The sequence below is a fragment of the Corvus cornix genome, chromosome 3, assembly GCF_000738735.6.
Source record: "Corvus cornix cornix isolate S_Up_H32 chromosome 3, ASM73873v5, whole genome shotgun sequence".
NCBI lineage: Eukaryota > Metazoa > Chordata > Aves > Passeriformes > Corvidae > Corvus > Corvus cornix.
Window position 1 is genome coordinate 70,650,635 of NC_047056.1, and position 26,707 is coordinate 70,677,341.

Below are 26,707 nucleotides of genomic sequence, written 5' to 3' on the forward strand. Positions count from 1 at the left end.
GTCTTATGAGAATGGAGTTTGGTGTAAATAAGTTCAGGTTAGTGTTTGTGCAACAAGTTGAATTTAAACCATGAGGTTTGAATTCTTGTGGCTCCCTAAACTGTTTCATTAAAGTGGTACTCTTGTAGATTTATATATAATCCTAAATTTGTTAGGAAAACAAGTGTATGCATGCAATTAAAAAAAAACCTGCACTTTTTACCTCAACCTTGAATCTTCATTCTTAAGAATATCAATACATTGAGAAGCTGTGATGAAGACAAGGAATGAAGCAGTAATTCAGTTGAGATGGGTCTGTGTACAGATACTCATAGATCTTATAATTTAAATGCATTGCTCTTTAGTATATTGCTGCCTTTCCTCTGATCATTAAAGGTGATCACTTTACTTTTCCATTTCACTTGCTTTAGTCAACACAATCTGATTTGCCACTTTCACCGCATACTTTGTAATGTGGGCAGGTTCTTATGTTGTGGCAAAAGGGACTTTGCCTACCTGAAGCTTAATGTGGAGCTGTATTCCTCAGAGATTGGCTCTTGTACTCTGATGTAATAGCAAAATTGAAAAAAAAAAAAAAGTAGTTGATGAGCTGCTTTACTTAGAAAAAGGGAAAAAGCTGATACGGAATTTTTTCTTCAGAGAGATGAGGAATGTCATCTTCAAGGGTTATTTCTGTGGCTGTGCAGTATAAGCAATGCCTATAGAACTAAGCCTAGCTAGCCTATGATGCTGATGCAAAACTCTGCATAGATGAAAGCCACAGCCAGTACTTGTTTTGACTTATCAATATCAGTGTGCCACCTTTACTTATTTTTAAATAAAATAGGTGAATAAAGCAGGTTAACTTTTGCACAGAATCGAGGATTAGGAAATAGAGAAAGTTTCTGTTTTTTGGAAAGTACCAAGACTTCTATTTGCACTTTCCAGAAGACTGAAAGCAAATTCCCTACAGGTAAATGTGGAATGGAACAAACCTATGAGGAAGTGGGATATGACACCATACTTTAGAAGTACAATATGAATTAGCAAACAAATTTTTGAAATTTTGCTGCCCTTGATTATAGGAGTTCTTTCTAGTTAATCATTATTGTAGGAAACTACAGAGAAATATTGGATTTAATGGTTTTAAAGTAGCTTGAAAGTGGTTTATGAAGTATTGTATTCTTCACTGCTCTTAAGCAAGCAATGTAGTGTTTGCTTTTGTGGATGTAAATCCATTTCTAAAGTTGTTTGCTTCATAGGTAGTCAGTACTCAATTGCTCATTTGTTAAGTGAGCCTTAAGTCTGCATGTGCACATAAAATGCTGCAGCTGTGAAGTGCACTATTGATTTGTTGTCTCTGACTCTTCAGATATGTTGATATTTTACCAGTTACAAATACAAATTCTTTCCTGGGAAGGAAATGTAATACTTTGAGGCCATGCTTTTATTGTAGGTGTGTTTGTCTTCTCAGGGCTCAACAAAACTGCCTCTTCAAGCTGTTTTTTGTATTTAGTCTCTGCTATTTCTGGCTATATGATGGTTGCCTGTTGTCTGCTCTGTGTCTCAAGTGTTGACCTTCTGCTTCTAGGATCTGTCCAATTCACCTGACATTAAATAATGCAAATTCAGTTGTTCAGAGAATACTTTCCCTGCACAAGAAAATTTGATAGATCATTTGAAAAACCAGGCAACAGCCAGAATGTGGTCAGACATGCTTGTTAAGCATATTGAGTGGTACTTTCGCAGTTTTTTGTATGGAATTGGAACTTTTGGCAATACATACTCTTGTTAAAAATGACCCACAAGTTATAACAGGGCCTTAGCAGTGAGACCTATGACAAGGAAGGTAAATTGTGTCCTGGGCTGCTGTAGGATGAGAGTTATCAGCAGCTGGAGGGACAGGATCCCTCCAGTCTACTTGTCACTGGTGAGACCACACCTGGAATCCGGTTTTGGGCTCTCCAGTTCAAGAGAGACATGAAACTATGGGATGAGAGTACAGTAAAGTGCCACTGAGGTGATTGGGCTGAATCTAATGTGAGAGGAGAAAAAAAGGCTGCAGGACTGGGACTGTTCAACCTAGAGAAGAAAATATTTGGGGGTGGGGAGTTCTCATCAATGTGGATATCTGTCTGAATATCAGAAAATACTGTGAGTGCAAAATCAATGTGGACAACATGATGCATCTTTACAAGGAGTTACAGAAACTGAAGCAATGTCTTCAGAATATTCTGAAGTGTCACAATGTGCTCAGCCCATTAAACTTTTAATCTGTTAAGGGTTGCTTTCTAACTACACATATCTTTTTCAGATAAGTAAAACATGTGGTAGGACTTTAACTTTCAAATGTTTTAAATGGTTCTAATTACTCATTTTGTTGCTATTACGTAAAGTTTTTTCTAAATGATTGTAAGGAAGCATTCTCTGCCAGTTTAAATAATATGGAAAAGGGTGATATTTTAAATGGTTCTTTAATCTTTAAAAAGATGAGCAAGTAATTGCCCTCAACAATGTAAGGGAGAATTAACTGAAATAGTTGCCATATTTCTCTGTAGGTTTATAATAATGCTAAACTATTGTTAGTTGTGTACAAAGTTAGGATAGAACTGAAGTTGTTTCATAAGTGTGCTCTCTTCAATGAAAGGCATCAAGGAAGACACGAGTTATTGTCCATGAATGATAGGAGAAGAGTCCTTAACCGTTCATGATCAAAAATGGTTCAATATTATTGTCTAGACATAACTGTAATAAGCCCTACTACATAAAATTTTAACCTTATTCCAGATGTGTTTATAATTCTAGTTGTGGCTTTAATTTGACTACAGTCTTGGCTAAGATACTAGATAATTTTGACATTATTACTTGCATCAATTCTTGGCGTAATACTTGCCACATGTTATGGGGGCCATTGTTGAGGTCTGTTAAAGCTTCCACCAAGAAAACACATAATTCATCTTGCTTTTAAACCAGTGATCATTAATGTTCAACACCACCTAAAGGCATTCTAGCTTGTGTAATACTATTAGGAGTGCTTTCAACAATAACAGAATTTTCACTTTACTTGATGTTGTGATTTCCTTGATATGTGTGATTGATACGACGATTACCTCCCCATCTAAGGAGTTTTAAAGAAGTAACCAAATACACATTTAGCATGACCATATTAAAGCATATGTGCATCTATTCATAGAATTATCTTCAGCTTCAAACTAGGGATAAACTTCTGCACTACTAATTTAGGTGACTGGAGTTAATGTAATTAAATGTATAAAGTGTAGCCTGTTTGTTGAATCTTTTGTTGTTGTTGTTGTTGTTTCTAGCCTCTTAAAAATATTAGGGAGTGTAAAATTCCTGTCCATCATGATAAAAACCTTCAATTTAATGAGGAAACCAAAGCATCTTTTTTGCAACATAACTGCAGAAATTCTGATACAAACTCAAAAAAAGGTGACAGAATTCTTTTTTTTTTCCATAGGTTTAACTCAGGCATATATTGTAACTTTTACAGCCACTGAAAATGTCTAATTTATTAGAGAAATTTGAAATGTAATATGGGAAAACCAGATAATTTGATTTAACACGTTTGTTGATTGTACAACTAGTCCTGCAACCCACAGTACATCCTGTCAGTGACTCAATTTTTGTGGTAATTCTGGGTAGATGTGTTGAGAACGTGTATTCTTCTTTTTGTCTTACGAGTTTTAGTTACATGTTGGACATATAAAAGCATTACTTGGTTCTCTTATTAAAAAAAATTTAATTAATTCTGTTTTACATTGAGTTGTACTTTGTTCTCTGAACACGGATGTGGTGTTGCAGGTAAGCGGTTCAAAACTTTGAATGCTAACAAAAGCAGTGCCAGGCTTATTCAAAGCCCACAAAGTCGTAACTAGAGCATCTACTTGATGGACTTTGCAGAGACTAAAGAAATGCTCGAAATAGTCTTTTTGTTTTTTTGGAATGTTGTTCCAGTCCTAATGTCTTAAAGAGTAAGTGAAATAGATTGTCAAAGGTATAGAATAAAGCAGTGGGTTGTCTGGGAGAAGCCCTCTATTTCTTGGAAGATTTGAAGGAGAGGAGCAATGATTACAGGATAAAGGCATATCACATTGTCATGTTTTATGCCTCTTGTAATAGAAGCTCAAAAAATACTAATAAAATTTGAAAGCTGACAGATTTCAAATAGATAAAACGAGATCATTTTTGTGTGTACTTTAGCTTGTTAAGCTGAAAATCACCTTTATGAAAGAGATGGAAGTTTATTTTTAAAAGTTTTTTTAAGAGGAAAGAAACAACAAAAACCCATCAACTCCCACCCAGAAACATTGTTGTGTCTTCTCCACAATTAAATACTCAATGAGTCTGGTCTACTATTAAGCAAAAAAAAGTCAAAGATACCCATCCTGAATCACCAGCAAAACCCCAGCCTTTCAGCACCAGTGAAAGACCAGTATTTCGGATGCGGATTTGCAGTATCTTGCTTTTGGAGAGGCATGGTGCTGTGATGGTTCTGTGACTACAGCAACTCAACAACTTTTCAGTTAGTCACTTTTACATTGTGCATTGAGATTTTTTATTGAAAACATTTCTACAAACTAGAAAGAAGACATCTAAAATGTATGGAAAAATATTTTTGAGCAAATATTTGCATAATTTTATTTTCAGGCACTAGTTAATTTTCCTGTTCTTTTTTATATAAAATAACTTGCATCATTATGCAAACTCTTACTTCTAAAGCTTCTTGGTTGAGCTTAAATGACTTTAAACAAAATGGTTCTATGAAATTAAGAGAGCTTTTTCTAGTGTAAAGTTGTTCATTACAAAGCTGCACAGATTATGAATTTGGCAAGTTACTGCAAATATGATAGAATATATAGGGAAGTCTCAACTTTTATGGTTTTAGGTTGCCAGCTTATACACATGTGGGGATTGTAAGAAATTCTTTTTTTACTTTGTGAGTTCAGTATGTATGGTAACTTTTATTTGTTTGAATATTGAGGAGCAGCTGAGTGTTTAAGCAGAAAATCGAAATCCCGTCCTCTTGATGAAAATACTGGTAACTGTGATTTTTCCAGATTAAAACCCAGTGGTTCATGAGTTATGTTTTTCATTTTAAGACACATCCTGTATAAATATCTGACTAATTAAATTGTGGATTTCATGCAGTGTTTGATGTGTTGATTCTGAAAAGGACCAGGCAAGCTGACAACTCCTTTTTTTTTTTTTGCCAGGATGATAGGGAAGGAGGAGTTACAATTCTTAGCACAGTATGTAACTGTATAGCTTGTCTCTGATCATTTGAGGCTTTACACTGCCTTAAAGTGTCTCTTAAAAGTTGCCGTCACCTGTAACTCTCCTCAATGCCAGTATACCTGAATAGGTAACTTTAACCTTTCTCACTGTGGTGTAATTTGTTTTCACTGTCACTTTCCTATCATTGTTAGGGTTTAAACTTTCTTTTAAAAAGAGTAAAGTCTTCATTTGTTCTGCAAATCATCAGGTTTGTGGTAGTAGAGAAGAATGAGAAACTGCAGTTGCAGTGAAGTCCAACTTTCTAGAAAATTTGTTAATTCAGAGATGAAGATTTGCTTTCCTATAAATTCAATAATTTGATACTAAATTGTGGATGTGATCAGTGTGAAATGCGCTGCAATTTTTGAATTTGAATGATTGTCTTCATGTGCTCATGTACTTGAAGGCATTTGCTCTGTACAGGTTGGCAATTACTGATAGACTTTCACCTGTTGTATCCTGCAAATGCATCTGGAATCTTTTGAACAGCTCACAGCTACATGGAGGCTACACTGTAAAATAAAATCATTTAAAAAGTGCTACATTCTGTTGAAGTTATGATTATTTATTAGACAAAATGATAGCCATCGTATGAATGTTTGCTTTAGATCTGATGTAGATTATTTAAAATCATCAGTTATGCTGTGGGTTTATGGGTTAAATTACAGGTAGTGTTTTTTCTCATGATTGATTAAGCAAATATTGCACAAACCACAACATTATGTAAGCAGTTATTCATGTGGCTGTTCCTTCATGTCTTGTTGTAGTAAATAGAATCATAGAATAGTTTGAGTCAGAAGGGACCTTCCAAAGGTCATCTGGTCCAGCCCACCTGCCACAGGCAGGGACATCTTGCACTTAACCAGGTTTCTCAAAGCTCCATTCAGCCTGGCCAGGACACTTGCAGGGATGGGAATAGAGTAGGAAGTTGTAGTTAAGTTGGTCTTACATTACTACCCTTGAAAAAGGGTGGTGGCAAGATTTTTTGAAAACTATATATGCTCCTGTATGACTGAGATACTTTGAAGAGTTATCCTGTAAACGTTGTGGAATGTAGATGGGACTTTTCTTTTGATTCTTTTAATGCATAAAGCCTCTGCTGCATGTGAGGGAAGAAGTGTGTAAGCATGTTGGGTTAATACTCTGCCTGTAGGATTAGATTTGTGAATCACAGTCATTGTATAAACAACATGCAGTTACTTCTATCATTTTAACATTGATGAAGACCAGTGATTTTTATTTACTTTACCACATCTCTGTTGCTTAACACTTAAAATGCAAAATTGAATTCATTTTCTGTAATGTTTCATGATAGCAGCTAAGGATATTGTTTGCAGCAGTCAGCAACTATGTGGGAGACTTGAGAAAAAACAACGTTGGCTTTTTCCTCTTGGCATTAAATTATTATAACTATGGAAAAAATTAACCAAAATTTATTAATAAATAATGAGAAACTGCAGTACACACTTGGGAAATTCTTATCTTAAAAGTCTGATGATAACAATCTTTGCCTGCATATACGTCTGTTTATTTCCACTTCTGCTACTTCAGACATTAAACACTTGGGAGTTATGACTGGACTTCTGTGAATATCCAATTATTTTTAAAAACTAAACTTGGTACAAAATTGTTTTGACTAAAACAGTGTTTTAGGGGGTTTGTCCTTTTTTTTTTTGTCTTTTTTTTTTTAAGTTTTGCATGTACATTTCTTCAACATAATATGCCAGAGTTCACTTCTGTGGGTCTGTCTGAGGTGGATGGATCTTGCTGGCTGTGTGCCTCCCATCATCTTTGAAATTTTCACATATTTGACTACCACTGTTGATATCCACATTTGCTTCCCTGAGGACATAGAGAATTGACTACAGCAGCTCGGAGACTACTTCTGATTAGTCTTCATAAGAAAAACTGGGAAAAGACTATTTTTCCATATTTGAAGACTATTAGCAAGAAGTAACAAGTAGCTGTGTGTCAACACTTCTGCACTGTACTGCCCTGGAATTACTTCTGAGGTAGTGTACCACTCTTAGGCAAAAGCTCTCTGCCTGCCTGTGAGTGAGTGACAGTTGTATTGTCATTCTTGATCTGCTTGTTGCTGACAGAGATCACACCATATAACTTTCTTTCAAAAATAATTTTTAACTTTTTTTTTTTTTTTAAACTTTTTGCTATGCTTTGTTCAGGGTTTTTTTTTGTTTGGCAGGGGTTTGTTTGTTTAAGTGGTTGTTTTTTCTCCCCAAAAACCTTCTCTGGGAGATGAAATACCTCTTGATGTTGAGTTGTTTTGTTTCTATTTTTAATTACCATAACCACAGTTCTTAAATAAGTGTTAAAGATCTCATAGAATTAAATCTGGCCAGGGACATTAAGGGCAACAAGAGGAGCTTCTATAGGAATGTCAGGCATAAAAGGAAGACTAGAAAAATTGTGGACCCTCTCCAGAAGGAAATGGGAGACCTGTTTACCCAGAACATGGAGGTATTCAGTGTCTTTTTTGCCGCAGTCTTCGCCAGCAAGTATTCCAGCCACACTGCCCAAGTCACAAAAGGGAGAAGGCAGGGAGTGGGAAAACAAAGAAGTGCCCATTCTAGAAGACCAGGTCCAAGAACATCTAAGGAACCTGAAGGTGCACAAGTCTGTGGGACTGGATGAGAGTCATCCCCACAGATCTTGAGGAAAGTGGCAGATGAGGTGGCTAAGCCACCATCCATATTTGAGAAGTTGTGGCAGTCCAGTGAAGTTCCTACTGAAATGTAACCCCATTTTTAAAAGAGGGAAATAAGGAAGACCTGGGGAACTACAGGCTAGTCAGTCTTATCTTGGTGCCCAGCAGAAGTCATGGAGCAAATCCTCCTGGAAACTATGGTAATGCATATGGGGAATAAGGAATTTGGCTTGATCAGCCTGGAGGAGAGAACACTCCCAAGAGGCCTTCCAGTACCTAAAGGTGGCCTACAAGAGAGCTGGAGAGGGACTTTTTACAAGGGCATGTGGCCCTAGGAAAAGGGGAATGGCTTTAAACTGAAGGATGCATAGTTGAAATCATGAATTCCTTTGCATATCTGCAGCAGAAGTGGGCCATATATGTTCTTTACATATGACTGATGCCTTAAGTAGGCAGAAGGTTCTAGGTTGCCTGTCAGAGCACAAGACTTTTTTTGTCTTAAGTTGTAGTGTTTCTTGCACCTGAAATAGTTTGAAATTTTCAATATAAAATCTACTGGGAAGAAATCACCTGTTGAGCTGTAAGGGTACAGTATTGCTTTGACCTGGCAAAATATATAGGGATGTGTTGAACTCCTGAGTTTGTGCTCCCTTCTTGGTTTTTTTTAAGTTAAGGATATATTCAAGTGGTTTTTTAAAGCAGGTTATATTCCCGTAACAGAGGTCTGGGGCTTCAAAAAAAAAATTAACACTCTTACATCCATGACACTGTCTGTAAATGATCTTCACAGTTTTTCTGGAGTGATGGCTTACTTGCAATTGTTAATAAGCAAAAACTTACCTGCATTTCATGATGTGGATGAAATGCAAGGGGGGGGCGGATGGGAGAAGGGGAGAATGGAGAAATACCTGATGTTTCTTTTGCTGCAACCTTTAGGTCTGTCCTAGTATCTACCTGTCTCAAATGCTAATACTACATATTTGCATGGTCCTTAAATTGTTGGTTTTGTTTGTTTTTTATTAAAACAGGCAACAACAGAGAGACCTTTTATACAGAAGCTATTTCGACCAATTGCTTCAGGAGGACAGTTGCATACTTTGGGAGACCTGCTAAAAGATGTGTGTCCTAGTGCTATCACCCCTGAAGGTACTGCAGAAATAACTTTTTGTCCAATAAGATAATTCTTTTTCTGTTGATCTATTGGGTTTTTTGGTGTTTGTTTGTTTGTGGGTTTTTTGGGGGTTTTTTTTGTATTTTGAAGGTAGAACTAATTGTCAGTGCCAGAGTTTCAGATTTCATTAATTCCTGGCTCTTTAGTGTGCCCTGCATCATCTGCATGGTTTCAAGAGGATAAGATTGAGTCCTTAGTCACTCCTGAAGAATTAATTGCTAGAAGTTTTATTCTAAAATTCCTGTACTCTTTTGCCGTTATGTTGGTCATAATAAAAACATTCACATGTTATTTTCTGCACTTTAAAAAAAAAATTCTGAAAGTGTCAGCAGGTTTTAAGTTACCTTTAATTTTGTATTCCAGAAACTTTTTATATGTAAAACTCCAAAACTGATAGAAATTGAAGATGTTTTCAGAATGCTTTTTTCCCTTCTTGAAGTCCAGCCTTTTAAAATGTACCAGAAAGAGATTTTTACAAGTATATAATAGTTTATGTATGATTACAAAGTGGTATTGTGTGACCAATTAATGTAGTGTATTATTTCATACAATTTGCTGATCTGCACTTACTCAGAAAATAGACATTTTTTGATGTCATTTTAGTCTCAAAGCTTACATGTGTTGGAGCTGTGATATACATTTTTGGGGGGGTAAATGTAACAGTTACATTCTCTGCAAATTAAGATCAAAATTATTTAATGCAAAAGGTTTTTCATCTTGTTTGTGCTGTTGTCTTACCTGTAAATGAGGAACTTTGGAGAAATGTGTGATATTCTGGAGAAGATCTTGGCACAGAATTTACTGGTGTAGTATCAGCATCTTTTGACAGGGAAGCACTAAATTTGAAATCAGTATAAAAATCTGTACAATTCTGTTGTACACAGAAGCCACTTGATTCAAATTAAACAGTTGTCATGGATTTCTTCACATACTGTGATTTTAGAAATTCACTGAAATATCAAAAGTATTTTTTTACCCTTTTAATACTTGTTAACACATGGGAACATTTTCCAAAAATAACAAAAGGTAAGAAAAATATGGAATGTTGCTAACCATGTGTCCATTTTTCATAAAGCTATTATAAATTTTGGAGCATTATTTTAAGTAATGCTTTGTTGCAGTGGGGATACTGCAACACGCATATATCAAACCAGGAGTCCCGTGGAAAGGAAATATATATGGACAGACAGATTCTTGCTAGATGTTTCAGAGATGTTTATTTCTCCAGCCGCATGGCCGAGCTCTGCTGAGGAGCTGTTCCAGTCACAGGACCAAGGGTCCTTCTGCCCGCGCAGGGAACACAAACCAACCAATGGGAACGAGGCTGAGCAGGGACAGGGAAACCCCGTGTCTGTGCCCTCAGGGCCCCTCTGCCAGGGCTACACGGCAGGGGAGGGACCCCAACACCTCACCCGTTTTATTTTAATAAAAGGAGAATGAAAACAACTGGATAAACATAACAAGAACCGTTTCAAGACAAAACAAGCCACCCTCCTGAGTCTTTAAATGTCCAATCAGATTCTGTGGAACATCTTAGGGCTGACAGAAGGGAGACAGAACTCTCTGAGCATGCTTTGTGGGGAAACTGAGGCAGGAGAGGGTTTAACTTCTTCCCTCCCCCTTTTCATCCCCCACTCGGCATTGGAAAGGGATTTTTGGGGAAACAATTGGCAAAAGCATGGTTTTGTGAGGGAAACCATGGATGAAAAAACAGATTGGGAATACACTGGGGTAATAGGACATAGGGTAAAAGGGAAAGGTGGGATTAGGAAAGGGAAACTGTAGGGGGGGCTTACAATGGAGATATTGTCTAACATGACTACGATTTTTTGCATATATACTGCCTTTCACAGAAACACCATCAGGCCCAGTGACCTGCGATGCTTGTAACCCTTTTCTCCCTAGAACAATTTTGAATTCCACGACTTCTCCATCTCCCAAGCTTGGGATGCATTTTTCAGGGTTATTCTTTTTAATAGCAGTTCTATGCACGAATATGTCTTGCTGGTTGTCACACCTTGTTATAAAACCATAGTTTTGCTTAACATTATACCATTTTACTATCCCTAAGGTCTTAGTTACTATGATCTTTTCCTTTTTCCGAGTGGCTGCTGTTTTCTGTCTCGCTGCGTCTTTGCTCTCTCCTTCGGTCGCTCCCGTGTTGGAATTGTCGGGGCTGCTGGTGCCTGCGCGCTCTTCCCAGGGTCGCGTTCGGGGCTGCGCGGGCCGGGCCGGGCCGTGCCGCTCAGTTCTCCGTGCATCGCCTCCTCTGGTCGCAGCTTCGCTGCCGCTGCCAGGCGCTGTACCCACGTCTCGGCCGGGCCCCCGAGCGACGACTCCCCCGCGCCCTGCTCCAGCGCGCCTTTCGGCTGGGCGCGGCTCCATTCCACCGCCACCGCGCCCGCCGCCGCCCGCGCGCCGCCTCTCTCGGTCGGGCATTCACGGGGCTCGCTCCACCACGCGCTGTGCTGGGCCGTGCGGGCACCGCCGGGTCCCGCCGCGCCTCGCTCCGCCGCCGACACTGCGGCTCGCGTGGCTCCACCCACGGGCGGGAACTGCCTCGCTGCTGCTCGCAGAGCGCTTGGCGCACGTGGCCTGGGCTGCACGGTCCCTGCACCAGGCTTCCCTTCGCCAGGACACAGCTGACATTGCTCAACAGTCTCGGTAACTAAATAATATTCATGAAAATATTCTTCCATCGGCATATATTTTGACTCCAATATTAACTGTGTCCAAACGGTTTTCCAAAAGCCCTTGGTAAGAATTAAATCCCAAGAAACATAGAAAAAGTTCTTAAACAACCATGCCAGGAAGTGTTTCAGTTCTTTTTGAGCTTGAATCAAGCTAAAATTTACAAATCGTTGTTCAAGAATCATTTTAAGTTTAAGATAAATGTCCATATGCGGCTCTGAGAGCCAAGAGTCTTCCCACCGTTCCTTCATAGTTTAGATACGGAATAGCAAAGCAAAACCAAGAAGAGGAATCCAAAGTTTCCAGGGTTTACTCACACAAATCAGTCGCTTAGGGATCGGGGATCGTTCTGCCCGCATTCTCCACCATTTGTTGCAGTGGGGATACTGCAACACGCATATATCAAACCAGGAGTCCCGTGGAAAGGAAATATATATGGACAGACAGATTCTTGCTAGATGTTTCAGAGATGTTTATTTCTCCAGCCGCATGGCCGGAGCTCTGCTGAGGAACTGTTCCAGTCACAGGACAAGGGTCCTTCTGCCCGCACAGGGAACACAAACCAACCAATGGGAACGAGGCTGAGCAGGGGCAGGGAAACCCTGTGTCTCTGCCCTCCCAGGGCTACACGGCGGGGGAGGGACCCCAACACCGCTTTCCACTAACTGTCCAAAAGATAAAGGAGATACCCATAGATACATGAATGTTAGCACCAGTTTAACCATCTTTAAGTACTTAACTGTCAGTATCATACAGACCCTACTGAAAATGTACAGAGGGAGTTTAAAAAAAATCAATTGAAAGGATGGATGCATTTTAACTTGGAAGGCAGTCGAGCACAAATTAGATGAAAGAAAGTCAAAAGCATTTATGCACAAGTTATTCCAGGATTTAGGGGATGATAATTTTTATGTGGATTTGCCAAAGCTGCAGATGATGAATGTGCTAGTTACTGCCCTTATTAAAAGTGTGAATGTAATGTAATTCTATCTGAATACCAGTGATGATGCTTCCCATCAGCAGCCTTCTTTTCAGATGTCGACAAAAGCACCAGTCTTTAATAGCAGAACAGAAATATGCTGTGCTAATTGCTTGCTTAGTTTCTGTTAAAAGCTAAAAAACCTTGTATTTACTCAACTTAGACAAAAAAAAGTTGGGAGAAACTAAAGTAGGTACTATTCGTATACTTGCAAGGAGGGATGTGAAATTTGGGGGGTTTTGGAGTGTTGGAATATGCTTGTCTATTCCTGTATACATCTGCTTAAATTTGGCCCAGTTTTTACTGAGCAACTCACAAACTTAACAGTTTAATAAATCTGGTCCCTCACATGGGTGTGAGCTATCCAAAACTCGGCACATTTTCTCCTGTAATGCAGCTTTGTATTGTAGTGTCATTCAGTTGTTCGTCTTGTATTATGAGTGTTCTCTGCCCCTTCTGGTACTTAAGAGAAGGAAAACTGTCTGAGCTAAATGCAGAAAATAATGTGGGCTCCTCAGGAGGAGTGGGATTAGACTGATACATAGAGCCAGTGGAGCGGGGAGGCAGACTGACTGAACAAGTAATGTGGAAGAAAATGACAGATCTGGGAGTCATTAAATGTGATGGGGAGAGTGACTGTAAACAATGTGGCAGAATGAAAGAGATTGGGGCAAAAGTCAAAACCTGTTGTTATAAATGCGAACACCTGGACAGAGGAAGTGGGGTAGGAGATGATAAAAGGATGAGGGAGGAAAAGAAGCGTGTTGCTTGTGGGACATGCACAGAGTTTGCACATCTGTGAAAGAATGGTGAGTAGATACCCTGCTGGCCAAGGGATTTGAAGAAGGGATTTGGAGGAGCAAATTGACTCAAAAGTTGAAAAGAAGGGCAGTTTGTGCTGACAAGATGCAAGTAAAGAGGTGTTCAGATGGAGCTGGGGATAGTCAGATAAAGGATTGAGGAAAACCTGTTCAGGGTTTGCTGTACCCCAGACAGGAATACAAAGTAGAAATTTTAGGCGTGGCAACATGGAAAGAAAAAAAGGAAGAAGCAGAATTAGAACAAACCAGAGGGATGATAGAGAAAGGTTCAGACATAAAGGAAACTGACCTGAAAAGATGGATGCCCATGACAGCACTGATTCTTACTGCTAAGGATCATAGACAGGAAAGGACAGTGCTGGTTTAGGCTTTACTGCTAGAGGTCATCATACTCTGTTCACTGATTATTCAACTTAGCCAGTAAGTGAATTTGATTATTCTCTTGCTTGACTAAATACACTCATTAATTATTCAAATGTAATGTGCCCCATATTAAATGTTCATGCTCTAATGCAGCTTTGAGCTGTTAAAAAACCAACTAACTCTCCAGACTGCTTAGTGCCACTTTTGAGTTTTGCCTGTAGAAATGTTAGCAGCCATAACAAGGAAAAGCATCACCCTTTTCCATCAAATAGACTAAACTCCTGAGACTACAGAACCACAGTACATCTGTGCTACTGAAGTCTCCATGAAACCCATTCAGTAAAATCATTTTCTCTCTGATGCTGGATCACTGAGAATTTAACAAGCTTCCTCTGTCAAAGATGTTCCATCAGCTCAAAATACAGAGGAGATATCAGCGTAGGAGAGTTTAATTTGCAAGCATGTTTTGGAAACCTGGGATACTACACATAAAGGTTGTACTTCTAAAGCAGTTGTCTCCATTTGAAGTTGAATACTTGAAGTTTAGATGGTGTCAGAGCTGTAGACTGCCTATACAATTGTAATTTCCTTACACACTTACCATTCATCTTATGAATGAGCTCTCTGCCTCTCATCTCTTTGTCTTCTGTGAGACTATTATCTTTCTGCCCAGACTGGGCATGTTTTAGTGTCAGGTGTGTGTAGTGAAAAATCACAGTCCTGATTCTTGAAAGGATAAATCAAGAATTAATGTGCTTCAGGAAGTATTATAATTTAGACAGCTGAATACTGCCTTTGGGAGCTGAATTTAATTCTTTTTTCCTGGAGAATTCATTCATATGTGATTGCAGGTAAGCTGAGTGTCACAAACCCACACATTTTATAGAGAGGAGCATCAGAAAAATCTAGTGATCAGGATGAATGTTCTGCTGAACAGTTTGCTTGCTTGTACTTGTAATCAGTGAGAGCTCTGGGCCATTGAGTGTGCAAACCCCAGGCACTTTCTGAAGTAAATTTTAGGCCTCTCATAACTATCCTTCTGTCCCACCCTCCAAAAAATGAATATTTCTGGGCATAAGATCACTTTGACTTCAGTTTGTGATCTCTAAAATGATGATAATTCAGTCTCTTTCTAAAGGAAACTCTTGTTAAAATGGTTTCTGAAGGAAAAATAGATTGTAGTCAGACATTAAAAATTGTCTCTTTAGACATTATTTAGTATCTTCTAATATTTTTCTTGTAAACTTGTATGTTTTGTCTTAATCTACACTTTATTTCGGTGGAGGCATTAAAATAATATTGTAACAGAACAGAATACATTATCAAAGGTTTATTAGAAAATTATGAAAAACTTTTTCACATCTGGATTTTCAGACTATTCAGTTATCAAAGTTTAGATTTACTTAATTTTTCTAAACAAAGGGGATAAAAGTAGTATCTCATCAAAGATATGCTTAAAGGTATAATAGATACTGGAGAAGCAGGTGGTTTTTCATCTTTTTACTCTTCTTATCAAAGTCATTTAGGTATTTTTCCAAGCTGTATTTAACCTCCCTCTTTAGTGAATTAATTCACTGGTGACATTAACTTCATCTTTTCTTCAGTGCAACATAATCAATATGAACTTCTTTCTTTCTGTTTTTCTCCATCTGTTCACTTTTTTTTTTCCTTTTTCCTCTATGGTTTTCTCTTTTCCAATGACTTTTCATTCAACTGGAAGCTTCATGGTAATTGTGGTGGTTGCTTGTCCGTGGTGACATCCGTAACTGAGCTTTGTGCCGTGGGAACACAGAGAATATAAGGTTTTCAGACTCAGCATTTGTAGCCGTATTATGTGAGCTGTTCCTGCTGCCAGATTCTTAGGGACCACCACAAGAAGAGGGAGGGAAGGGTTTCAAGAACCACCCACAGTGTCTATATGCCTTTGCTTTAGGAAACATGGATATAATTAAGTCTTCCTTTTAACTGTGCTGAGAAAAATGTTTCAATGAAAAAATATATTTATATATACATGGATTGAATATATGCATTGATTACCAACTGTTGGAAACACAGCGTAAGGAGCATTGTCAAAAGAACAGGTTAAATAATGACATTAAAAGATTGATAGTGAAAATGGTCTTTGTAAAATGCTGTGTCAATATTATTTTGGACTGTTACAGACTGTGGGTAACTGTTTAGCTAACTGTTTTAAATAAAACTGCATTTTATTTAAATTAGCTTATGAAACTATTTATTCAAAGCTTTTATTGTTTGTTGAAGTGCTGTAAAAAATGAAAACTTGTACTGTTATTCTCTCAACCCATACTTTCCTGTCTCTCCTCAAACTGGTCTTTTATTTAATTATATATATATTTTAAAAACATGTATATGTGAATATTTTCTTTTTGCGTAATGAATTCTGTACAATGCTCACCTTTCTGGGTTGCTAAACAGTTTTATCTCCTTAAACTGTTAATCAGAGAAAAACTGGTGGGCAAAAGGCTTTTTGTCATGGGCATTGTTATACCAAAGCAAAGAGTGGCTTCTGTTTAGAGTCCATCCTTTAACTCCTCAGATTGCGAGGAGTGTTGGCTTTATCTTCTCTTGTCCTCAATCACTGCAGTGGAGTTGGAGCAGAGTGCACAGTAGTTGGGAACTCATTTGTCAAAATGTGTATGAAGCATTTCATGCATTAGTAGTAATGGTCAGAAAGTGTAAAGAAAAGCGGTACTTGGAATTAGAGCAAGCACCAAGACGCCAGTGTAGTTCTTAAAACTATTGGCAATTACATTAATTGTCTTGACTGTGAAGAATACCCTGTTTTTCTAAAGCTGCAATGAGAATGGCTGTCTGTGTTAGTAGCAAACACAGAATCATAGAATGGTTTGGGTTGGAAGGGGTCTTAAAATTCATCTGGTTCCAGCCCTGCTGCCATGGGAAGGGACATCTTCCACTAGACCAGGTTGCTCTAGGCCCCATCCAACCTGGCCTCAAACACTGCCAGGGATGGGACAGCCACAGCTTCTCTGCACAACCTGTGCTGCTATCTCCACCTGAGACAGGGAGTAAGGAATAGATTCTTTATATAATTATAAATTATATAAATTATATATTATTCTTTATATAATTATAAATTACAGCTAGAATTATAGCTGAGTAAGGAATTTATTCCTAATACCGAATTTAAACCTGCCCTCTTTCAGTTTAAAACCATTCCCCTTGTCCTATCACCATATGCCCTTGTAAAAAGTCCTTCTCCAGCTCTCTTGTAGGCCTGCTTTAGGTACTGGAAACATCTTTAAGAGTAATAAAATGTTCAGAGACCCTTCAAGGAAGATGCATTTATTTCACCTTGCATTGCTCCTGCTGCAGTACTGTACAGTACTTTCTTCCAGAAGGCTAGGTTAGAACAGATCTAATATAACCCTCTCTAATTTTGTGTCTAAATGAGTATTTAGACAGTAAATGTGTTAAATCAGCTGTTTGCTCATTAGCTGAATAATTTTTCTTTTTTTCCTATTTAGCTGCTTCATAGGCAGTGGTTGTGGTTATGTGGCAACAGAAACAGTAAGACCAGGTCATTACCTTCCACTGAATATTGATACATTTCATTTGTTCCACTTATTTGCTTTGTTCTGATTTTCCTGTGTTGACATAAAGTTTGAGAAGCAGTGAAGTCCTTCTTGTCATGTTTAATAAATATTAAAATCAGTATTTTCAAACTAATCCAATAATCACTTCCTCTGAATTGTGGCCTGCTTTAATCTTTCTTTAAGGCATGTTATATTTTTATGTTTAGATACTGCAGTAATAAGTTGTATTTTATCAGTTATGCAGCAGTTCATAAATTAAAGTCACCTCAGTCTGAAATTTTACTATGGATAAATCTATATTGTGTATGAGTATATTTTTTATTTGCTGTATTTCCATAATTATTGTTTAATTCAGTTTGTCTAAAGGCTGCATATAATTGAAATCAAATCTGGGAGTTGTGTAGTTATATAGAAATACTTAGCTTGATGTTCATGGACTACTATTCCTGACCATCTAGAGTTATTGGAAATCCTTACTGGAAGATGGGCAATTTCATTTCAGTTTTCAGTGTTTTAAGGTAAAACTTTATAAGTTCTGTGCTTTGAACATAGCAAATTGTGTTTAGTTTTCAGTTGTGATCACCCTCTGTTGGAGGAGTGTGTGTACATGTGGGTTTTATATCTGCTTCTCCCTAGTTGTTCATACTTGAATCTGAGGCAAGCTGGTCAGTTAGGTTTTGGGGTGTTCCATTATATTTGATCCTAATTGCAGCATCAGGAAAGAGGGGTACTTATTTTTCAGTTCTTTTTTTCAACTTGCATTGACTCATTTTCTATCAATGTCTCTTCTTTTTCTGGCTCATGTTCCTTCATCATCTGTTCTAGTAATAGATAGCTCTTGCTGTCTTTGTTACTCTTTTAGTATCTGCTTTTGCATCCTCTAAAACAAACTTTCCTACTTCTTTGACTAAGCTCACTGTAATTTATTTAACTAATTTTGTAGATTTTCAGACCTTGGCTGATTTCCTAACAGGAATAGATCTGGTTCTCTGGGGTAGTAATTAGTCAGTAGTCACTTCTATGTTGTTTTTTTCTTTTTGCTTTCTGTCTTCTTGTCCTGTGGTGTTCTATTATCTAGACTTCTACTTCAGTTTCCTAGAGTTTTCCAACAATTTTTTGTATCATTGCATATGAAAATCTAAAATATTTTGACACCTAGGGGCTGTGCCTCTCTATCAGCATTCTTCAATTTACCAGTTTCTCTTGGTTTTAATTTGTCCCCCAAGATGACCAGTTCCTGGTTAGTTACTCAGGGAAGTCAGAATAAAGTTGCCTAGTGTCCCCCTTCTCATTCACCGTTTTACACTCTTGAAATTGTACAAGTATCCTTTCCAGCCAACAGTCAAAGATCCTATAGTTTTGCTTCTCAGGCTGTGCATCATGTAGTTTTGAATCTAAGCTCATGACAGATGGCTTTTTTATTTTAGTATGAAACACCCATTCATGAGGACTCCAGGGTTAGAATTAGATTATTCTGATTATTCATGCTGCAGCCTGTAAACTCATTGTCTGATCTTTTTTCCTATGCTTGTGGATGGCACTTGCACAGACAAAAGTTGATTCTTTAATTGGACAGTTCTTGTGTGGTAAAGTGCAATTGTCTGCAGTAGTTCCAGTTCCAGAAATTTAGGCAGTCATTTAAATAACTTCAGAGTTATTACTATTTGTGGGAAGATTTAGTGGCTTATGCAGGAACAGGCTAAGATGAAGCTTGATATTGCTTGTGGTCTCTTAGACTGTGTTGTTGTAGTTTCTATGCAGGTAAGGAAGAGAAGATGTTAAGACCATGTTGTTACCTGCAACTGTAGCATAAGGTCACATACCTGATATGGTAGAACATGTTACTTATGGGTATTCTTCCCCAAACTGATGAATAACAAAATTATCCATCCCTGAAGGAGGTAATACCATGGCTACTCTCCCCCACTGTCTAAAATCCTCTGTTTTTCTGAGATTAGGTGGAATAGTCCACCTACTTACAGCAACACTGTCATTTATGACAGATAATAAAATTGTTATCTATCTGTTGCTTCAAGGAAGTCATGCTGTGTTTCCCCATGATTTTCTGTATGTGGTGATAGTGTTCCTGTTGCCAGTTAAGGGGCCTTTGTTTCCAGAAGTAATATCAGTTCTGAACGTCAGCATTTATCAAATTGAAAAAAAAAAAAGTGAATAATTCACAACTATTGAAAAAAAATATTTTGTTTAGTACCGATTTATGAATTTCCTGTAAATGAACATCCTAATATTATAAACAGTTCATTTAGAAATAGTGACTCATCTTGTTAGGAGAAAGGGAGGAACACAGTATGATCTTACATAACTACAAAGCAACAACTGCAAGAGGAAACAGTGTTGAGTTCAACAGAATGCTTTGAAGAGGCAAAGGGTTAAAATGATGGAAAACAGAGTTCTGGGGAGGGAAAGACTTTTCCTCTTCCACACCAGGAATTTAAGACATTGGGCATAATGCAAAGATAAAAACTGTATAATGCAGAAGAAAGCAGTTTTCTTCCACTGCTATAATGTCTAAACAATTCTGGATACAATTTTAATTTGCCAGTGTTGTTGAAGTCTTCATAAAACTTGTTTTGATTTTTGTCTCATGCTTCCTTGAAGACTCAAATGGTAAACATTTGGATATAATGACGCAAACAGTAGGCTATCAATCAATCCCAGTTTTCACAGCATTGTTGTTCATTCAGAAAAGCTGTGTGAACTGACCTCTTTCTACAGCAGTGTCATTAGTTCTTTCAGAAATAAAACAAGGATCAAAAAGACTTCCAGGATTTTTCTCTTAAGACTTGCTGTACTGAATGATTTTGTAAAATTAGGGATCAACTGTTTTCAATTAACTCTCAGCTTTTTTTAATGTATAATGTATGAGAGACTACATATTAATTGTTTTTGTTCTCCCTCAGTTTTCTAAGCATTGACTTCCAGTAAATTAGTTAAACAGAAAATTGAATTTAGATTAGATTTGCCATGTAGGCTCCTAATTTTGATACAAATGAGAAATGGTGCAACAGAAGGAGGTAAATTTATGCAGTGTGAATGTGTTTGGATAGACATGAAATATGACTGGGCTTGCTTTGCCTGAGGTCAGAATTAGCTTGACTGTGGGCTTACTGTGGGAATTGGACCAGCACGGCACCATCCCAGTCCTTGCTGCTCTTGCAGTGAGCAAACAGAAGGAAGTCTTTGCTCCCCATGTCTAACTAGTAAGTCTGATTGCATGTGCTCTCTGCAGACTGGTCTCTGCTTTTCAGTGCTGTGCTGAGGTACAGTGTGGAAATACTTTCCCAGGCTACCTAAATTTAGAAATATAACAAGCCCTGGGCAGTTTTAGGCAGTTTATTAGCCACACTTTCATCCCACAAAGCTGTGAGAGCATTGTGAAGGGTTAGAGGTCTTGTAGAATGTGGGTGTGTACTAAAAGATGGTTAAAGCTCACCAGTGATACGAATTCTGGTCCACTGTCTCCTCTACTGTGAGAGTCATCTTGCAGGCCACAACTGACCTTCAGACCACTGCTTAAGCTATTCCTTCCTCCTCACATCCTTGGCTCAGTGGTGCTTTCCATGTTGGAGGAGGTCATCCTGTACTTCTCCTTTCTGGTGTGAGTCATTATTTGTGCCTGTTATCTTTTCCTAACTAGGCCATCTGCTTGGATTATTCTTCTGCATCTGACTTTCATCTTACTGCCAACTTTTTGATTTTTGTTTTTTTTTTTACACCCACAAACACCTACCTGCTCCAGTTGCCTTTTCTTTTTCAAGTTGAAGTGGAAACATTTTTCTGTGTAAAAATTGTGTACCTTTTAATTTAGTAGTCCTTTTTGATCAAAAGGGGTGGAAGTCCAGAGGTTGGCTTGAGATTACAGAAGTAATAGTCGTGACTACAGAATTAATTAATATAGTATTAATTTGTCATGACCACATGGAAAGGTGCAAATAATCTGAGAATAATGTGGCAGCTGTGCTTCTTGTTAGCCATCTTAATTTCTAAACAAATTCTTTACATAATCAGAGAGGGCTTCTGTTGTGTGCAGAATGTTCTGGCTCACTTGCTCTCAAAAGAAAACATAGTGGGTATGTGGGGCTGCTTGTGATCTTTCTGCATACAATTTCTTGGGAAACAGTGAACATAGCTTGGTTTTAGGGGCTTCACCAACTTCACCTCAATCAACTCTACAAGGATTATCCACTTGGTATCTTGTGAGTCCTTTGTTCCTGTCTTGTTGGCAAATGGGATGAAATTTAATAAGTCCAAATGCCAGATTCTGCACCTATGACAGAGTAGCATGGAGCACAGATATAAATTGGGAGAGGACTGGCTGGAGAGCAAGCCTGCAGAAAAGGGTCTGGGGTTGCTGACCAGTGGCAGACTCAGTATGAGGCAGCTGTGTGTCCTGGCAGCCAAGACAGCAAACCACATCCTGGGGTGCATCAAACACAGCACAGACAGACAGTCAGAAGAGGTGACTGTTCCACTGTATTCAGCATTGGTGCAGCCTCACCTGGAGTGCCGTGTGCAGTTCTGGGCTCCACAATGTAAGGATGTTAAGGTACTCAAGTGCCTCCAGAGGAGAGCAACAAAGCTGGTGATGGGGCTGGAAGGCATGTCCTGTGAGGAGCAGCTTCCAGAGGTGGGGAAGTGGAGAGGGAGGTGCTAAGTTCTTGCCCTGGTATCCAGTGATAGGACATGTGGGAATAGCTCAAAGCCGCGCTGGGGAGGTTTAGACTGGACCTTAGGAAGCATTTCTTTACCATGAGTGTGGTGAAACACTGGAACAGTTTTCTAGAGAGGTGGTCGATGCTCCAATCCTGTCAGTGTTTAAGAGGCATTTGCACAGTGCCCTTAATAACATGCTCTAACTTTTGGCCAGCCCTAGATTTCTCAGGCAGTTGGATGAGATGATCTTTGTAAGTCCCTTCCAACTGCAGTAGTCTATTCTAGTCTAGTCTTTCCTCTTGCATCCAGCAACTTTGCTAACATCACAAGAGTAATGTGCTGTTTCTTTGTGACTTAGAAGTGGTTTCTGGGCATGCACAGGCACACACATTCAGAAGGGTAGACTGTAGGAAGAGGTACAGCAAATAGGGAAATAATCCTGTTTCTCGGACAAGCCTTCGGAAATTTTTTCAGCTTCAGCTAAATTTGTTCTGCCGGCCACCCAATAAGTTTTATTAGTATCAGACTCCAGACTATTCTCTTTAAATTAGTCAAAAGGCCAATGACTTCATTCAGGCACAACAAAGTTTTTCAAGTCTATCATTAACAGTAGTAGTATGAAATGGAGAAAGTAAAATCCTCCACAGAGCAAAATAACTTCTTCAAAAATTGAACTTATTTTGTTTGAAAATCACAAGCTAGCATTTGTAAAATTCTCTCCAGAAGAGAGGTGGGGTTTTTTTGTCCTAGAATAGTCTGCTCTTCCTGGGAACATCAGTGTTCTACCACCAATTTCCTGACTGAATGCTATATAGAGCTGGAAGTCCAGGCAGTTAAGAAAAGATTGTGGAAAATTACTGACAGAAAACCTGCCTGATTTCTAGTAATCTGCCATGTGTGTGAGTTTTAGGAGAATGGTTGGGTTCAAAGCATCTTGACAAAATGTTTTGGTTGTGCTGAATTTTCAGTTTTAAAATGAGTATTTTTTGTGTTTTAGGAGGAGACCTCAGGTTCCTTATGCACTGTACACGTTGCAGTGTGTTCCCACAGAACTTATCACTTAGATAAAAGATGAGTGAAGAGAGACAAAAAGGAAGGAGAAATTAAGAGGCACAGAGGGGTGATGTGGCTTGTACCTGGTCACATTGAGGTCAGTAGCAGAGTTAAGAATTGGATTTTATTGAGTTGTGATCTAAGTCAGTCTGTCTTACTCCAAAGAGGCCACAGAGGTCACTCAGTATGACTGAGCCATCAAAAACTTCACAGAAAGAAACCCAAACCAAACCTTCCTTCTAGTTTCTCATATATCGTTGCTCACAGAAACAATCATGTCAGTAACAGCTGAAGTATACAAAGTACATAGATTTACAGGATGTTTCTTATGGTTGGTTTCATAGAAAATGTGACAATTCCTTTAGTACTGTAATTGGTGCAAGAGTAACTGGAGTTTTGGGTCTACCAAAGCTTTCAGGAGATAGTAATAACCCTCTGTGAAGACCCACAGAGACATTAATAACCCTCTGTGAAGTTCTCAACCAGGACGCTGCAGTGCACAAACGGATTTAAATGTTGTGGTCTCAGTGTTTTTATTTATACTAGTAAACAAAAGAGGGTTAGAACATGTGTTGTTTGTGCTGTATGACCATTAGCAGTTCTCTGGCATAATTTTGGTCAAGGCAAATTAATATTCTCCCAGAAAATTTGAGCAGTGTTCATGGATTAACAGTCTGGGGTCTATTCTCGATAGGCAATAGAGAGAGGGAGATAATTTAGCTGAACGGGCATGAGCTGTTTGTTCTCTGGCATTTGCCCTGAAGTTCGAAGAGTGAGTTCTGGCCCATTTTTTGAATTATATCTATACCTTTAAATTAGGTGCACGTACTGTGTCTTTGGGGGTTGTCTGAGTAAAATCATTCCCATCTTCCTTGCATCTCTCTTACAGTCTGGCTCTATTTTGCCTTGATGCATATAGGTATCACCTGATTTTTCCAGGAGATAAACCTCTTACAGGGCTGGAAAGAATAGAACCTGCAAAACTAAAGGACCTACAAAAATAATTAGGAGAAAAGTAGCAGTTTTACCAATAATGTAAAGGAGAACAATCTGCTATGTGTCCTACTCTCTTCTCTAAGGATTCAGCAGCACTTGCTAACAGTAGTTGTCCCCTGTTTGAATATCTCATTTTAATCAGAAATTTTAATAACTTCACATTCAGTGGATAACTTTATATTTTGCTCTGCACCTGTAGTCATTTGGAGAATATCTGTTAAAAAATAGGGGTAAAACTTTTCCTTACATCAAAGCCAAAGTCTTATGCAGTGGTTTGGCCCATGCACAGAGGGGCTACGTCAGTAAAGATCTGAATGCACTTGTGCTCCCTGTCCTTTTTCCTGATGTTATCATCACCACATTTACAATGGCAGAATGCAGCGGGTCTCTAGACTATAGGAAACTTCACTAGGTCCAGTATCTCTGTGAAAGCTGGCAGCAGCCATTTAAGCCAAGAAGCCCCATGTATGGACCAGATACACAAATAGATGCCCTTCTGCCACTTGTGATGTTGGGCATCAGTATCCTCAGATGGAGGGTGGTTGCAAAGCCAGTTCTCTTTAGTGCTGCGAACTAATGCAGCCAAAGCAGTGGTAATTAATTTCAGAGCTGTGTATGTTTGTCTACATAGCTAATGATTCCTAGTAATCTTGCTAACTAATTGAGGATGCTAACTTAGCAAATTTTGTTTGCAAGTGCTGTATGTTTGTGTTCTAAGCTTTATGGATCTATTTTTCTACTCTGAAGTGGAAAAATATGTTCTGAACTCTAAAAAATATTTAGGTTATGAGTCAAAAAATAAAGGTTATATTATAATCTATCAGCTTTGCAGCTAACTGTCTTATTCTTTCAGAATGGAAAAGCCAAAAAGAACTTTTGATGAAAATTTATTTCCAATTTTGACTCTGACCAGGTAGCTGTTTTGAGAAGGGGTTGTTATTTTTTTTTAAGTTAGTGTTCAGTGTAACGAGTCCTGCAGGTATTCCATTACTCCTTTCACCACTCTTTCCTGAATTTTTCAATGCTAAATTCTTTAATTTTACTTTGGTAGAGATCTCTAAATACATCAGTCTGTTAGCTCAAAAGAACCTACAGTACATGTACAAAAAAAAGGTATTTCATGTGTGCAAACTCCACAGCCTGCTCATTACAGAATTTATTTTTCAATGAGTAAGAGCCCGGAAGAAGCTAATGTAAGTATTTTAGCAAGGGTTTGTATTTCTCTGATAAACAGCACTCCCCTTCTGTTTGTGATCACAGGATGAAAGCTCTCTAAGCTTGTATATGTACATTTTTACTGCTACATCATGTAGTGTGCTCTTAAGATTGAGATCTCATTCCCCAGGAAGCATTTCTGTCTAAGATTAATTGCCCTTTTAAAATCAGTGTTTGATGTATTCCTTTGGCTATATCCTGACTCACTTTAACCCTCTTTGACCTGACCCCACTGACTATTACTGCCGTGGCTGGAGCAGAAATCCTTCAGCCTGATGTATGCAGTACAGACTTGAGCCTGTGGTTTTTCACATCGATGGATTCAATTAGCTGAGTTTTTACTGATCAGCTTAGCAGAGGTTGAAGAATTTGTCAGACATGGAACAAAACTGTCCATACTTTGGGTATAATTGAATAGCTCACCTCAATTTTCACATGTAGTCTGCTTATGAAGTTGTTTACTTTGATAAATAATACAATAATATTCCTGGAAGTAGCATTTTTAAAAAGGAAAAAACAGTTTATTTTTCTCTAGTTAAATAGGGGAAGGCACAAAATATGAAATAATAGCCATTAAGCCTCCGATCTGTATGTGTTGCTTATCACTCTTCAGCCAAATGTTTTCAAATGGTAATTATGTCCCAATGTCCACTTTTGAATTTGATGTATTAAACTGGGCAGATAAACGAGCAATTAGTGTTATGGCTTGAAAACAAGTAAATGTGCTGGTCTCTTCTGTACTGAGAGTGATTTTTCAGAAACAGTAATCCTTCTTTGCTTTGCTAGGAATAGGTCATCATTTGATTAGCTGAAAAGTTCTTTATAAAAGATGGACGGCCATTAGGATCACAGAATATTTGCAGGCATGATGTGAATTATAGTAACTTGAAAATGAAGTAAGCTTGAGGTTGAAAGTTCAAGAATGCCATTAAAAACCTTTAAAAGTGTATGAATGTGCATATACTTAGGGGATATATAATATTTAATAGAAAATTTGTTATTTAATTATTTGGCATAATACTATTTTGAAAACAATGACATTATAAAAGTTCCCACAAACTATTAGTAACAAGGTCTTTTACAGCAAGATGATTTGCTTTAGACCAAACTTTGTAGAGAAAAATCTTTATCAAATGGGATTCTTTTTTATTTTGGTGTTGTTTTTTTTTTTCCAAGAACCACATTGATCACGTTTAGCTCCCTAGCTATGTAAAGAGATAGCCCTAATTT

General features: G+C 38.2%; 1 protein-coding gene across 6 annotated transcripts in view; it reads left to right on the forward strand.

The window, feature by feature from the left end:
* ATG5 (autophagy related 5) overlaps positions 1 to 26,707 on the forward strand; it is a 78,418-nt gene that overhangs the window by 37,650 nt on the left and 14,061 nt on the right. For 5 of the 6 annotated variants that reach the window (XM_039569593.1, XM_039569594.1, XM_039569596.1 and 2 more), the window contains one exon: positions 8,968 to 9,085. In XM_039569593.1, coding sequence (XP_039425527.1) covers positions 8,968 to 9,085 — 118 coding nt within the window. Of the gene's footprint in view, positions 1 to 8,967; positions 9,086 to 23,210; positions 23,364 to 26,707 lie in introns of those variants that run through there. The other variant, XM_039569595.1, reaches the window with a different exon arrangement.